The sequence below is a fragment of the Lepisma saccharinum genome, chromosome 10 (assembly GCF_977018435.1).
Source record: "Lepisma saccharinum chromosome 10, izLepSacc3.1, whole genome shotgun sequence".
NCBI classification, from domain to species: Eukaryota; Metazoa; Arthropoda; class Insecta; order Zygentoma; family Lepismatidae; genus Lepisma; species Lepisma saccharinum.
In genome coordinates this window covers 32,521,991-32,537,826 of record NC_139238.1, presented here as the reverse complement: position 1 = coordinate 32,537,826, position 15,836 = coordinate 32,521,991, and the positions used below count along the sequence as shown (strand labels likewise).

The window sequence follows — 15,836 nt, the reverse complement described above, 5'->3', positions numbered from 1 at the left end:
CTAGAAATTATTGATCATTTATAGTATATTTCACACATTTAGAACATGATGAAAACACTTCTTAGCACACAATGAACAAATTCCTTATTACTGGAAATTTTTAGATGGTTGGATGCTTAGTGTAAATTTCTCTAGTGCAAGGGAATTAGTATGTTAAGCTACACTTAACTAAATATTGGGCTTATCTTGTTCACATTTCTGCTCATATAAACACACTTTTCTGTTTCAAAGTGGCATGGCCTTGTGAGTTCATGGTTATATGTGCAAATATTGAATTGAATATTGAATACATAAAAATAACACTTTCAGAACATACTGAAAATAACATTTGCACAAAATGAGAGATTGGAATCATTTTTAGGCTGAGAGAAAGAAGTAAATTGATTTTCCTTCCCATTTTAATCTGCATGTTTATGTCTTACCATGAATATGCAGATTAACAATTACAGAAAAATCCAAAGAGCAAAAATTTTCAATTATGAACAAGAATTAAGTGATGTAGGAGTAAAAAGCATTGTCATTAAACAGAAAAGAAATCAACACCCTGTAACCTAAAATTAATATAAACATAGAAAATATATGAATACCATTTTCAATCACACCAATGTTGTTAGAGAACAATAAAAGAACTTAGGTGCGATTCATACTAAGAAATGATACAGATGATCCTCAGACAGAACATTTATTGTTTGACACAGATACACTGGTGCTTAATGCACATTCTGTTTTAAATCCTTGAACTTCTAACATAAGATATATGGCTTGAGGCGACAGTCTCTATTTCTGACCTAATAGTATGTACTCGACTTCTGCCATATGTACCACAGTTTTCGGAGTAGTCTAATTCAAAAACATAGTACATGGCAACAAGTGCACAGATAAATGTTTGTAAAGTGGCACATTGCACTTTCTAGCATCCAGCTACCATGACAACTTTCCTTCCACTAATAGTGCCAGCCAGATAAGGTGCTCCATTCTCAAAATCTTCTGTTAGCAAATGGTGATGCTTCCTGAAAATAAATTAATGAAGCACTCATAAATATGATATTTTCCTTGAAATTTATTACAAAACGTCATATGTCAATTGGCACTGGGAAAATATTACCACATGTAAGTGGTGTAAATATAATAGCAATAATAATTTTGTAAAACTCTAAAGGAGACAGATTCTGTTATATGCTTATGAGCCAAAACGAAGTGACATAATACTTTACACAATACACACAGGTTAAACTTAAACTTTCTTATTGATAACCTGTTCAAATCAATTTCCAAATCCAACGAGTTACGAGGAAGATTAGCAATTGAAAAGCACAAACAGGAAACAAATAGAACATTCAATTTAGTTAATGTACATTACCCGTAAATGGAGAAGATCCCTTCTAGATGTAAGAAATAAAAGAGGAGCCGATATTGGTAGTGATCACCACTTGGTAATTGCAGTCTTTAAACTTCGTATAATGGCAGCATGTAAAAAGTTTTCAAAAATGGGAAAGAAATTTGATTTGAAAAAGTTAAATGATAAAGATACAAGAAATAGATTTGTATTGGAACTTAGGAACAGGTTTGAAGGTTTACAAATGGAGCAAGATGAAGATATAGAAGAAAGAGAAGAGGATACAATAGAGAGAAAATGGAAGAAGACCAAAACTAATTTGATAAAAATAAGTGAAAACATTTTAGGATATAGGGAAAGTAATCAGAAAGACTGGATGTCAACGAACACATGGGATAAAATTAAAGCTAGAAAAATGAAGAAGGAAGAATGAAACACTGCAAAAACAAGAACCCAAAAGAGTTCGCTACAAAGACAATATAAAGATCTTGATAGAAAGTGAAGAAGAGTGCTCGAAATGATAAACGCAATTGGATAGAACAGCAAGCAAGAGTAGCAGAGGAAGCAGCAAGTAAGGGTGATTTAAAACAACTTTATCAAACAACACGCTTACTATCAAAGCGACAATTTAAGAAAAATATACCAGTCAAGGATAAGAATGGCAGGCTGTTAACGGATAAACAAGAACAAATGAAGAGATGGAAAGAGCACTTTGAAGAGGTATTAAATAGGAACATCAGAGAAAATGACAGAACGAGAGAAATAGAGAGTGAGGCTGAAGAAACTGAAGAAAATGAAGAGCGTACAGAGATGAGAATTTCAGACCTTCCTCCTTCAATTCAGGAAATCAAACTAGCACTTAAGCAACAAAAGAATGGGAAAGCAGCTGGAATAGACCAAATTCCACCAGAGATTTTGAAGGTAAATGTGAACTTGATGGCAGAAATATTATATGAAGTGTTCGCGGCAGTTTTGGAAAAGAGAAAATGCCAGAAGATTGGAAAAGGGGTCTTATAATAAACATTCCAAAAAAAGGCGATATGACAAATTGTAATAACTGGAGAGGAATCACGCTGTTATCGGTCCCAAGTAAAATACTAACTAGGGTTATATTAAATCGCATTCAAGATAAAGTAGAAGCCAAGATTAGGAGAGAGCAAGCAGGATTTCGTTCTAGTAGATCCTGCACAGATCAAATTTGTACATTAAGGATTATCATTGAGCAATGTATAGAATGGAATACTAGATTGTATACCATCTTTGTAGATTTTGAGAAAGCCTTTGATTCTATAACAAGGGAAAAAATGTGGCAAATATTACAGAAGTTTGGAATACCACTTAAGATAATAAGGATAATCCAGGAGTCATATCGACAATACAAGAGTCAAGTTATTCATGAAGGAGATGTTACAGAACCCTTTGAAACAGAATCTGGAGTGAGGCAGGGATGTATTCTGTCGCCTCTTATTTTTCTTCTCGTAATAGATACAGTAATGAGGGAAACCGTAAAGGGAAAAAGAAGAGGAATGCAATGGGGCCTTATGGATAGATTAGAAGATCTAGATTTTGCCGATGATGTGTGTCTGTTGTCAGAATCTTATAGAGATGCAAAAAATCAATTGGAAGATCTGGTTGTAGAAGCTAAAAAATTCGGACTGACATTAAATAAATCAAAGACTAAAACAATGCGAATAAATGCAAGAATCCAAGATTATATTCAACTACAAAATGAAATATTAGAGGATGTAGACAATTTTACTTACTTAGGAAGTGTAGTTGCAACAAATGGAGGAGCAGAACATGATGTAAAACAACGCATCAAGAAAGCAAATGGGGCCTTTGTACAACTTTACCCAATATGGAAAAGTAGGATTATAACTACAGAAACAAAGTTAAAGATTTTTAGAAGTAATGTTAAATCAGTATTGGTGTATGGAGCAGAATCCTGGAAAGTCACAACTGAAATCAAAAATAGACTACAAGTTTTTATTAACAGATGTCTCAGGAGAATATTAAATTTACATTGGCCAGAAGTAATCACAAATCAAGAACTTTGGATACGAGCATCAGAAGACCAGATCAAAAACCAAATTAAAAGAAGAAAATGGAACTGGATAGGACACACACTAAGGAAAGCAGACAACACAATTGAAAAACAAGCACTTTACTGGAACCCTCAAGGTGCTAGAAAAAGGGGAAGACCCAAAAGTTCATGGAGACGTACTGTTGAAGAAGAAGGAAAACAACAGGGGAAAAGTTGGAAAGAAATGAAGAAGATCGCATGCAACAGAGTGAGATGGAGACACTTCGTGGATGCTCTATGTTCCAATAGGAACTGAAGGAATTAAGTCAAGTAAGGGTCAATCCATATGAATTCATACAACCTGGTTGCTTGACGATTTTTAAAAAAGTTTATTTTTTGTGGGGTGTGAGCCTCATATATTGACAGTTCAGAACCACTCTTATTTTATTTTTACTATCACCGATTTGAAGATGGCGGGCATTTTTTTATCATGGCGCGCGTCATTTTCTCCATTCGTAAGCAACAGCGGCAACTTTTTTTTCTCTGCTCTGGTAAGTCCTACGACAATGAGACAAAATCTGTGATGTTAAGCACATTATAGGCTACAATTATATTTCTGTGTAATTTTCTAAATATTATTCATGCTCGTAAAGATAACCCCAGCTAAAGAAATCTCAGCTATTTGAGAGAATGGAATGAAAGGCCGCGAACTGCAACTGATGGAGGTAATCGGAATCGTGTTCAGCTGGAGTTATCTTTAAGAGCATGAACAGCCCATGATCGCACAGTACTGATGTCTACACATTCATCCCCATAAAGTGCCCTCAGTCTCAGATGAATGTCAATTTGTAGCACATTTTCTTCGTTTAAAAACTCGATCACTGCACGCTACTTCAGGTGCTCCACCGACATTGCATGGTTACATGCTGACATTTTCCTCGCAATAGTTCAGCACCCCCTGGCGATAGAAGTTTGAAACCTTCAATGGAGAAGCGGGAAAGTCTTGTAAGTGCAATGTATGGTTGCTCAAAATCCAAAATGCGTTTACAAGGTAACAAAGAAAATAAAAATATAGGAAGCGTTACTTTTCAGCACGCCCTCATATATATACTTTATTGCAGAGCCATTTCAGGATTGTGATGTTGTTCATTGACATTCCAAATTACAGTTTGCAGAATTTCAACACAAAATGTTAATAAGAAATGAAATTAGACATGCCATATTTAATGCAAAATGTTGAATTTTTCACGAGTTTTGTATCTCTTAAACCAATTAAATCTCAAACTCAAAATTTTTACTGAAGTTACTTATCATGAAGTACTGTATTGTGTACAAATTTCAGATTTTTAAACAACTGCCTACCAGAGATATTTAACCCTGAACTTGGAATTTTTTAACAAAAAGTACATGTTTATGACCCTGTAGAAAAACAAATATTAAAGTCTCAAGCTTTAAATAATTTTGACATACTCTATTGGTACACAGGTACTTGCATAAAAAAATTCAAGGGTCAAACAAACTGCCTTCCTCCCCAAAAAAATGTCCGAAAATGTCATTTTGAGCGATTAAAGTACACAATTTTGACCTTAAAATTTATTATGAAGGAATAATATTTAGAAAATATCACAGAAATATAATTGTAGCCTATAATGTGCTTAACATCACAGATTTTGTCTCATTGTCGTAGGACTTACCAGAGCAGAGAAAAAAAAGTTGCCGCTGTTGCTTACGAATGGAGAAAATGACGCGCGCCATGATAAAAAAATGCCCGCCATCTTCAAATCGGTGATAGTAAAAATAAAATAAGAGTGGTTCTGAACTGTCAATATATGAGGCTCACACCCCACAAAAAATAAACTTTTTTAAAAATGGTCAAGCAACCAGGTTGTATGAATTCATATGGATTGACCCGTAAGTCAATGTACATTACTTGTTCATAAACGTTTATTCTCATCAATATATAAAAATATGATTTAATAAATGGAAGACAGCAATTTTTTCTGTTGTATATGAATGTGAAACAGTGAGTACTTTATCACAGAGGAACATGATTTGGAACTTTAAAAATAAAATAATTAGGGACATATGTGGACTAAAACAGATGAGATCAAGCAGAACTGAAAATATTACATAGTTTTAAATTGTGTAATTTGTATACTATTTACAATCAGAACTCCTTTATAATTCATCCATCTCTTCCCTCCACCTTTCCAACCTTTTCCTTCCCACCACCTCTCTTTCTCCCACATAACAAGCATTAGAGATTAGAGAGGGAGAGGAGAGAGAGAGATGATCCTATCTCAAATACACATATTTCTCTCCTCTCTTGCAATCTCTCTCTCTTTCTCTTAGAGAGACTGAAAAAGGAAAGAAATGAATCCCATCGGATGGGCAATCGACACACTAAGATGCATCAAAAGACACACTCCACAGTCGATATTCGATTTGATGCAGTAAAAGTGTATCAAATCCGAAGACAATTTCCAATAGTCCAAGATTACACGATTAGGTGTGTCATTTGATGCACTAAAAGTGCATAAAATTCGCTTTCATGCATTTCGAGTTCTCTGTGTAAAGTAGTGATTGTTACTTTAACAAATAACATGGCAATGATGTGATTTCACTGAAGCAGTAGCCGAAAAAGAAAAACGTTAGTATACTTGTGTTAGTCCACAAATAGTGCAGGTACTGACGCACCCAGCCAGAAAAAGTTGCGTCACCAGAAAGGTTAATACGATTGGACATAAGCAGGCCCATAGCCAGAATTTTATCTCGGGGGAGGGGGCTCATTTCTTATTAGCAACCTCCATTTGAAGACGAAGAAGTGCGGGGTAGAAGCTCTGAAGAAGAATTTCTCAGTATTTTACAACTTATTATACAATATGTTTAATACTGCTAAGGAAATAAAATTAATTACCACTGTATACTATTTAAATTAGCTGAGTTGTTGTTATAAGTCTACTTTATGCACAGATAGGCTAACCGGGACTGAACCTACATTTTAAAACTGGAATCTGAACCACTATGTGACCCCACCAGGAATCACACCAGAGACCCTTCGATTAAAAGGCAACGACGTTACCACTACGCCACCTGGGAAGCAACTACGTATTTAAATTAGATATTTAATAGGATTTCGGGCGGGGGGCTCAGCCCCCAGAGCCCTCCCTCTGGCTACGTGCCTAGACACAAGGGTGCACCAAGTTATTTCCCGTGTGCTCAGTGGAGGGTTGCTTTTGATCTGTGGAAGAGAATTGCAAATACGTTTTTATTTCAATTCATGAGTACAGCATTCTGGAAAGCAGATGAAGTAAAAATTGTGATGAACAAATTCACATACGGTTTCATTTGCGTTTGAGTGTACGTGTGCCCAGTATTCGCGCATGTCAAACTGTAAATTTGGTGGAGCGAACTGGGATAGCTACAATACTCATTTTCCGATGAAAATTATAGATAATATACAATCGTAGACGCGTGCAGAAAGCGAAAATTTTGTATATAATAGAAAAAGATTATCAGTGTGTTGAATAAAAAGGGAAAGCCCCGCTGGAATTAATTCCAAAAGCAAAGACACAGGCACAACAGGCAGTGATAAAGGGCTTCTCCGTTTCTTCACTTTCGTTATTTCTGTTTCCTTTAATTTCTTTCTTCTTGTTCTTTATTGTTATTCCTCTCTTTTTCTCTGTATCCTCTTTCTCCCTCTTTCCTATCTTTTCTGTCATGCTCTTTCTCTTTCTTTCAATCTTTATTTCGCCTTCCCTCTATTTCCTTCGGTTTGTTATCTTTCTTCTCTTTCTCTTTTTCTCTTCTTGTTTGTTATCTTCTCTCTCTTTTTTCTTCTTTGTTATCTTCTCTCTCTCTCTTCTCTCATTCTTTCCTTATTTTTATCCTCTGCCATTCTCTTTCTTGTAATATCTCTATTCCTCCTCCTTTTCTCTCATTACTCTTATTTCTTTCTTTCTCTGTCCTTTTCTTTCATTATCTCTGTTCTATTTTTTCTCTTTCTTCCTCGCATCATCTTCTCTCATTTATTCCTTTACCTTTTCGTTCATTCTTTATTTTCATCTCTCTCTCTCTCTGTACTTGTTTCCTTCCATTCTCCTTTCCCGCTTTCATCTTTTATAATGCCTTTGTTTCGTTCCATTTCTTTCTCTTTACTTGTTCTTCCAATTTTCCCCTTCTTCCTATCCTCTTTCTCTTTCTTGGTTGTAAGTGGTGAAGACACCCACGCAGCTCACCATGGGCTGTATTTGCAGTCTAGCGAGGCTCTGTCGTCTGATCTCACGGCCAGAACAATCCTCTGCGGGACCTGTACGAATGTGATGTTTGTGACTGTCCTTTCCTCCATCTCATGTTATCACACTATTCATCCTCATCTTGGGTAATATTAACTAAATCAATCAATCAAACTTTCACTTATTTCTCTCTGCCTCTCTCTCTTTGACTGTCAGCATGTGTGTGTCTAACTGTACTATATATATATCTCTCACTCAGCCTATTTTAAGGAGGTACTAGTATTTTAAGGTCAACTAGAGTCCATTTACCCTCGTCCATCTAGTGTCGACGTCCCAGCCTTCGACTTATCGAAGCCATCATTCTCTTCCAGGGTTGATCCCCAGAATCTTAGATTCTACCTGAACATGTACTTCCCATACACAAATGTGAGCGGCTACTACAAGGCTAAGGGGTCTTTCCTATTCCTGCAAGTAGAAGGGGAAGGCCCAGTCGATATAAATGCCAGTGAGTATACAATTTCCATATTCGTTATTAGCAATAAGTATAAATCTTCTGCTATATTGTTATCAAAACTGGCAATTTACTGTATAGCTGATATGGCAACGCTGCGTGTTGAATCATTCATATCTATCTTCTTCTATCTATATATATAAAATTGCATGTACATATATAAAAAAAAAATTCTCGAACGCCTGGAGCGATTTCAACCAAACTTGGTACACATATGACGTACAATCTGGAAATAAATACTATGGGGGTAAGACACTCCTCGCACCCCTAGGGGGTGGTAAGGAGGGTGTCATGTAAAACGACCGATATTAGTGTGGAATCCATAGCTTTCGGAGTCGCTAAGATGAATAGTGACACTCCCAATGCCGTTCAATTTATTTATTCTTGCTCCTGGAAGTGAAACTAAAAATGTTGTTTATAACAAGTTTTGGGTTAAATTAATATTATAGTGAATTTGTTAAAGATTTTACTTTATAATTTGAATGCTCTACTTATACTTTTAAATACATGTAAATAAAATTAGTTACATTTGTTAGTTCGTTAGAATTCATTATTTTCCTGTCTAATAGAAGATTGGGATAAATAAATACCCGGGCAACGCTGGGTAATCAGCTAGTATAATATTCTTATATATATATATATATATATATATATAAGAATATAATACTATCTGATTACCCAGCGTTATATATATATATATATATATATATATATATATATATATATATATATATATACACACACACACAGGCTGTAATTTAATTGGCGCCCACGGACTACAGATTCGTATAGAAGATCAAAACAAACATCTTTTAACATTTTTCTCTTTGGTGCGTCGATTCGACAGTACAACCTTTCAAAAAAGACCGTTTTGCCGCCTGGATGCTGGCAACCCAACACAATATTTGATCGTATCTGTGACGTCATATCCTGCGGCGAAACAGCGAACGGCAGGGTTGCAAGGAACACAAAAATTTTGTGAAAAATGACAAACTACCAACCACTTTATTAGCTGTAAAACGAAGCGAGAAACGCGTCCAGTAGACCGAACATCATAGCCTACCAGCCAGAAGATCAGCAGTCATTTCAGGGGAAGGGGGAAGTGAACCAACGATATGAGAAATGGTAAAAAACGTATTCAAAATGAAGTGTCAATATCGGACAACCACACTAACAATCTAATTATGAATCAGTACCGAATATACTGCCCTGTTCACAGTTGCAAATTATTACATGTGTATCCGGTGCATAGATAAACACATAGTCATCGGTGAGCTTGTATTACTACTACTTACATCCCTGTATGTTCAACCATTTTATGCCACTTGCCTCATAATGCTCTGTATATAGTACATTATATTATGAATTTTGAGTTCTTTCATTTCTATTTTGTCATCTGTTAAGTGTGTCCCAGACAACTAGTATCAGAAGGACGAAGTGGATAGACTAAATTGTAGATGCCAACTTGGTAACTAAATTTGCAAATATATTTGGCATATAAGCTGAGACAAAATTAGATATGACCACTTCCACTTGAATTCTGTTTTCTTTCTACTATTTTTCGTATCATTTTTTTTACTTCCTGTTAGGTTACAGAATGTGTTTTATCGTTTTTGTTTTACGGTACATAATGTGGCAGATTGTAGCTATGTGATTTTTCACAGAATATGTGTGTTCCTGGCAACCCTGGAACGCATCGCTTCACGACGGGATATGACGTCACAAATGCAATCAAATGTTGTGTGTGGTTGCCAGCATTCAGGCGGCAAAACGGGTTTTTTGAACGATTGTAGCGCCGAAACGATGCACCAATGAGAAAAATGTTACTGAAAAAAGTTGTTTGTTTTGATGTCCTCTATATGTTTCCGTGGTCCGTGGACGCCATTAAAATGACACCCTGTTTGTGTGTGTGTGTATATATATACAGGGTGTCATTTTAATGGCGCCCACGGACCACAGATTCGTATAGAGGACATCAAAACAAATAACTTTTCCCAGTAACATTTTTCTCGTTGGTGCGTCGATTCGATGCTACAGCCGTTCAAAAAAGACCGTTTTGCCGCCTGGATGCTGGCAACCCAACACAACATTTGATCGTACCTGTGACGTCATATCCTGCGGCGAAACAGCGCACGGGAGGGTTGCAAGGAGCACACAAATTTTGTGAAAAATGACAAACTACCAACCACATTATTAGCAGTAAAACGAAGCGAGAAACGCGTCCAGTAAACCGAACATCATAGCCTACCAGTCAGAAGATCAGCAGTCATTTCAGGGGAAGGGCGAAGTGAACCAATGATGTGAGAAATGGTAAAAAACGTATTCGAAATGAAATGTCAATGTCGGATTTTGTCTCAGCCTACATCTAAAATATCAACAACAATAAATTTTATTGGACTTAGAGCTTACACGTGGCTGTTTACGCCCAACTACATGTCAAATATTCGCAAATCTCGTTGCAAGGTTGATATCTACAGGTTTGTGTCCAGATGCCATGCGGTACTTTTGTGCTGATAAAGGAAGTATCCGAGGTTCAAGTTGTTACATTACGGCTAGAACACGTACAACCACAGTAACAATGTAATGATGAATCAGTAGCAAATATACTGCGCTGTTCACAGTTGCAAACTATTACATGTGTATCCGGTGCATAGATAAGCACATAGTCGTCTTAGAGCTTGTATTACTACTACTTATACCCCTGTATTTTCAATCATTTTTGCCACTTGCCTCACAATGCTCTGAATATACAATGTATTATCTGTTGCTTACCTTTGGAATTTTGAGTTTTCATTTGTATTTTGTCACCTGTTCAGTGTGTCACAGACAACTAGTATCAGAAGAACGAAGTGGATAGACTAAATTGTAGATGCCAACTTGGTAACTAGATTTGCAAATATTTGACATGGAAGCTGAGACAAAATTCGATATGACCACTTCCACTTGAATTCTATTTTCTTTCTACCACTTTTCGTATCGTTTGTTTACTTCCTGTTAGGTTACAGAACGTGTTTTCTCGTTTTGTGTTACGGTACATAATGTGGCTGATTGTAGCTATGTCATTTTTCACAGAGTATGTGTGTTCCTGGCAACCCTGGAACGCATCGCTTCACGACGGGATATGACGTCACAAATGCAATCAAATGTTGTGTGTGGTTGCCAGCATTCAGGCGGCAAAACAGGCTTTTTCGAACGACTGTAGCGTCGAAGCGACGCACCAACGAGAAAAATGTTAGTGAGAAAAGTTGTTTGTTTTTATGTCCTCTATACGTTTCCGTGGTCCGTGGGCGCCATTAAAATGACACCCTGTATATATATATATATATATAATTATAGAAATCGCAGCGCTTGAAGTTACAGAGGCTATAGCGACTAAAAATAATGATGTCAAGTTTCTTGTTCAAATGTTATATAACTTCGTTCTAAGTTCCCTCTTATGGCGTTAACTTCTAGCATAATAATAGTGCATTTTTTCATACTGAGATTCTTCGTATTCGATACCATAACTGTTTACCATATAGTCCGTCTACTCTAGGCGCGGCCATCAGGGTTAAATGCGCATGCGCTGCTTGGACGAGTCCAGTGACAAAAAATGGGGGCATCGAGTAAAGGTACAGCTCACCGCTCACGAGAAGATCCCCAAACGAGGGGAGACGGGGAGCGGGTGTGAAAGGAAGGACCGGTCTATTTGCAGATTTTAGGGGAAGCAGAAAACCTTCCGCTACGGCTTTTCGAAGTGCGTGGGTGTTGGTTTGCGTCAATCACGCAGAGCGTGTGTCCGCAGCAACAGTTAGTTTGCTGCTTTTCTTTCAGTGGCCAGAATACTTTTGTATTGCTTATCCTGTGCATTATTTAGACTGTATTTCAAAGAATTTTAAAAGAATATACGGCAACGACTTTAGGGTTACCAGGTGACAAACTTTAAAAAAGATTGCAAAATGTTGTTAGCTTTAGACGAAGACACACGTTTTGTGCTTACTGGTGTTTTGGTGGGCTTATAGATCACAAAATAATTTTACACCGTTTGCGTATAACTAATAATAGGCCTCATTGTAGGCAAATGTCTACATTGCCTTACTTTAAAAAAATAACATAAATTGACATTCTGCCTCAGAGTTTTTTTCTTCCAGGCCTAAAGTAAAAAAACCTGTTTTGTCAGACGTCACTAAAAACACATTTGCATTTTTGCATGGTTCAGATCGCTGATCGACAGAATTTCACTTCTCCACTGCCATGTAACAACTAAGAGTACGGCAGTAAAAAAAAATACTGTTTAATTGTGAATTCTGTAATGAAACTCAAATCAAAGTAAGCCGCTGCGAATCGATTCTTACCTATTGTCAGAAACTTGCTGCTCACTAAGAGTCACGGTAGACGTCACAAATGCTTTGGAATCGAAACCTCACGCGGCGCGGCGGTGACAACAGAAGAGACGCAAAGGTCCAACAATTTTTCTTTGTTGCAAGAAAATTTTATTTTCTTTGCGCTTGCAACTGAGAGTGTTGTATTTCTTTACTTTGAAATTGAAAACGGAAACAATATTAACAATTGTTTATAAATAACATTTTGTCACTAATCTTGAAGTTAAGCAGCTGTCTATACCCAAACAATAGGACATTTCCAAATTTTTTAAAAAGCCGCCCGGAGCATTTTTAGTACCCGGAAAACAGGATTTGTCCGTGTAAAAGAGAACTTCTGGTAACCCTAAACGACTTGCGTCGCTGCACCGATTGCAGCGACCCCACATGTGTTTTTCACTCAGGGTGCACACCCCCGACCCTAATAGTCGAGTCGCCTGCTGCTACGTCACTTCATTTCCGTCAGGGATCATCTACTGAGCGGTCAGCTGTACCTGGTTTTGTATAAATAACATGTAAGTTATTTATTATAATTTTTCAGCAATGGGAATACAAGACTAACAATCAGAATACTAAACAATATGGCACAACAATTGAAATTATAAGTAAAGCATTTAAGTTCATACATAACTGTTGAACTACAAGAAAAACATGAGAATAGTTTGTACAACAATGAAAATGAAAGAATAACATACAAGAGAATGTAAGAATTATCTGCAAGTTATTAAATAATTTTTGTAAAGCAATGGGAATGTAAGTTTTGTTTGATTTCAGCCGACGTACGTCTTCTGACGAGCTTCGAAGGCGGTCTTGAAACTCGAGATGGCAAAGATTATGTGAAAATTGATAAAGTTTCCTGTGAAATTCAACAATCGCACGCCGAGATTCGAATGAACGGTATTCTTGGCGCATACGGAGCGTGGGGTAAGTATGACGTTCTTTTACTAACGTATCTCTCTTTCTCAGTATCCTTCTGTCCGATCTACCTGACTGGTCAAAACTTTCATTACTCGATTTTGACCCCCATTGGAAAATTTTCTGCAGGCATCCATGGTGACAGGTTAAACTTCAAGCTATGCGCTTTATTGCCAGTTCTGCCATGCTTCGTCTAGCGTACGAAGTGGCACTCATAAAAAGTACAGGGAAAGTACCATCTACCGGTGTACACCCAACGGCGAAAGAAACAGTAGGCGAATTGTCCACCACCATTTTCATTCGTTCTGTATTACACAATGTGACAATGAATTGAAATAAAGACGTCAATAAGCAGAGAACAATGTCTGCTTCGAACCAACACAGTTTCATTCCATAAAACAACACACGATGAAGAATAAGAAAGTAGTGAAAATAGCGGTGGACAATTTGCCTACCATTATCTTTGCCGTTGACTGTACAAAATAGACCGCTAGCGTCAAGCGAACGATGAGAGGACTTTCATACACATTCAAGTCCTTAGCGCTTAACTAGGTTTCCATTATGTTATACAAGACTAATAGGCGTGTGCAGACCCTCTGATTAGAGGGTAAGGGGGGGCAAAAGCCCCCTCTGCAGTTTCGTGGAACTTGAAAATGCTTATTTTTTCTTCAATAGCACAATATACCGTGCGTTCATTTCGATCTGCAGCCGAGAGATCGGGAGAAGCGTGGCGGGCGGCGCTGACGGAGATGCCGACATTTGCGGCCTGTAATGCCCGCTTATTTTTATAGACATATGCAGACATTTATATAAATATTGCAAAACGATCACTAACCTGTGTTATAACACGCAAAAGTTCTTCTGTAATTCATCCAAGTTCTGCTCTTATATACACAAAAAAATACGCTTTAGAAACGATGTTAAGAGCCACAGATAATAAAACATTTTAATCATAGTTTTGACCAGTAACGTCTTGCTTAAGTTTATATCCTTGAAAGAGTTTTGTGCCGATGGGGATCGTTTGGAGGTTTTGAATGTGCAACACTGTATCAAGATTACGCTGTAGAAGAAACCGTTAAAAGTCAATAGTGTTCGTGAGCTTCCTTGCAATCCGAAATCTCCGAGCTCGAGTTTTTTGTTCCTTCGCGACTAGATGAAGACAGAGTTGTAAATATAGTGGCGAGCAATGTAAACCAAGAGCGTGTTAATTTCGTACTGTGCGCAAGAGTGTTATTCTTGGTTACTTGCAGTTACTTGTTTGTGTTATTGTAGTGTGTATGTGTGACGTGTCAGTGAGACGATTTGAATGCCAGCCGCAAGATTCACGTTAGAACAAAGATTTTTTTATGTATGACACGTACCTACGTGAAAACAAACTCGTGTCGAGACGTGTGTAGGTAATTTGTACAGAAATTCCCATGCGTTTCAACTCCACACAGAGATACGGTTAGACATCTTGTCCTTAAATTACGAGAAACTGTATCGTTAAATTTTAAAACACCTAAGCAAAAACGACGGATTCTAACCGAAGCAAAACTCGATGATATTGGTGCAGCGTTAGAACGTTCTCCAAACAAACCTCTACGCCGTGTTTCACAAGAGGCGGGCGTGTCAAAATCATCGGCACATACAGTCACTAAGCTACTAAAATTAAAACCATACTCTTATAACACAGGTTAGTGCTCGTTTTCCAATATTTATATAAATGTCTGCATATGTCCATAAAAATAAGCGGGCATTTCAGGCCGCAAATGTCGGCATCTCCGTCAGTGCCGCCCGCCACGCTTCTCCCGATCTCTCGGCTGCAGATCGAAATGGACGCACGGTAGTTTGATAAAGGTGATAGGATTGCTACACACTAAATTTCTAAGTGAGAGTATTAAGGGAGGCTCTTTCCCCCCATGCATACGAGTAGACCCAGTGTCCGGGTACCAAGTCAAGAATTGGGGCTCGGTGGGGCTCGCAGTGTTGTCAACGCTTTATTCGAAAAAATCACCAAGGTTTTTGGTCTAACCTAACCTAAAAAGCAAAGAACTGACAATTTTGCTTGAGAGTTCACAAACCGGAAGTGGGGCTCGGTGGGGCTCGCAGTGTTGCCAACTTCTTACTCGAAAAAATCACCAAGGTTGTGGCGCTCGTCGTAGTTTTTTATGATGTATATTTTGAGAGCAGAGTTGGCAAGACTGTGGGGGGCACTGTAGCTTTTTATGAGGGGGGGGTTTATTGCCCTCTGTTTACATCTGGCAACACTACCGTAGATTGACAGTGTTGTTAACCTACTGGGTTTTTTCACTGTAAATTTTCATCAAAGGACCTGAGGGGTCCATGTATTTTTTATGTCTGGCAATACTGTTGGGGGCCTAGAGTGTCGGCAACACTGTGGGTTTACTGTAGCCTTTTATGAGGGGGGTCTATTGCTTTTTGTTTACATCTGGCAATTTTATTGGATGTTTTGTTT

At 37.6% G+C, this 15,836-nt stretch overlaps 1 protein-coding gene across 1 annotated transcript in view; it reads left to right on the top strand.

Moving 5' to 3' along the window:
* Positions 1-15,836, top strand: part of LOC145994314 (uncharacterized) — an 82,035-nt gene that overhangs the window by 11,811 nt on the left and 54,388 nt on the right. The window contains exons 4-5 of the mRNA XM_083130417.1: positions 7,966-8,099; positions 13,238-13,387. Coding sequence (XP_082986543.1) covers positions 7,966-8,099; positions 13,238-13,387 — 284 coding nt within the window. The remainder of the gene's footprint in view (positions 1-7,965; positions 8,100-13,237; positions 13,388-15,836) is intronic.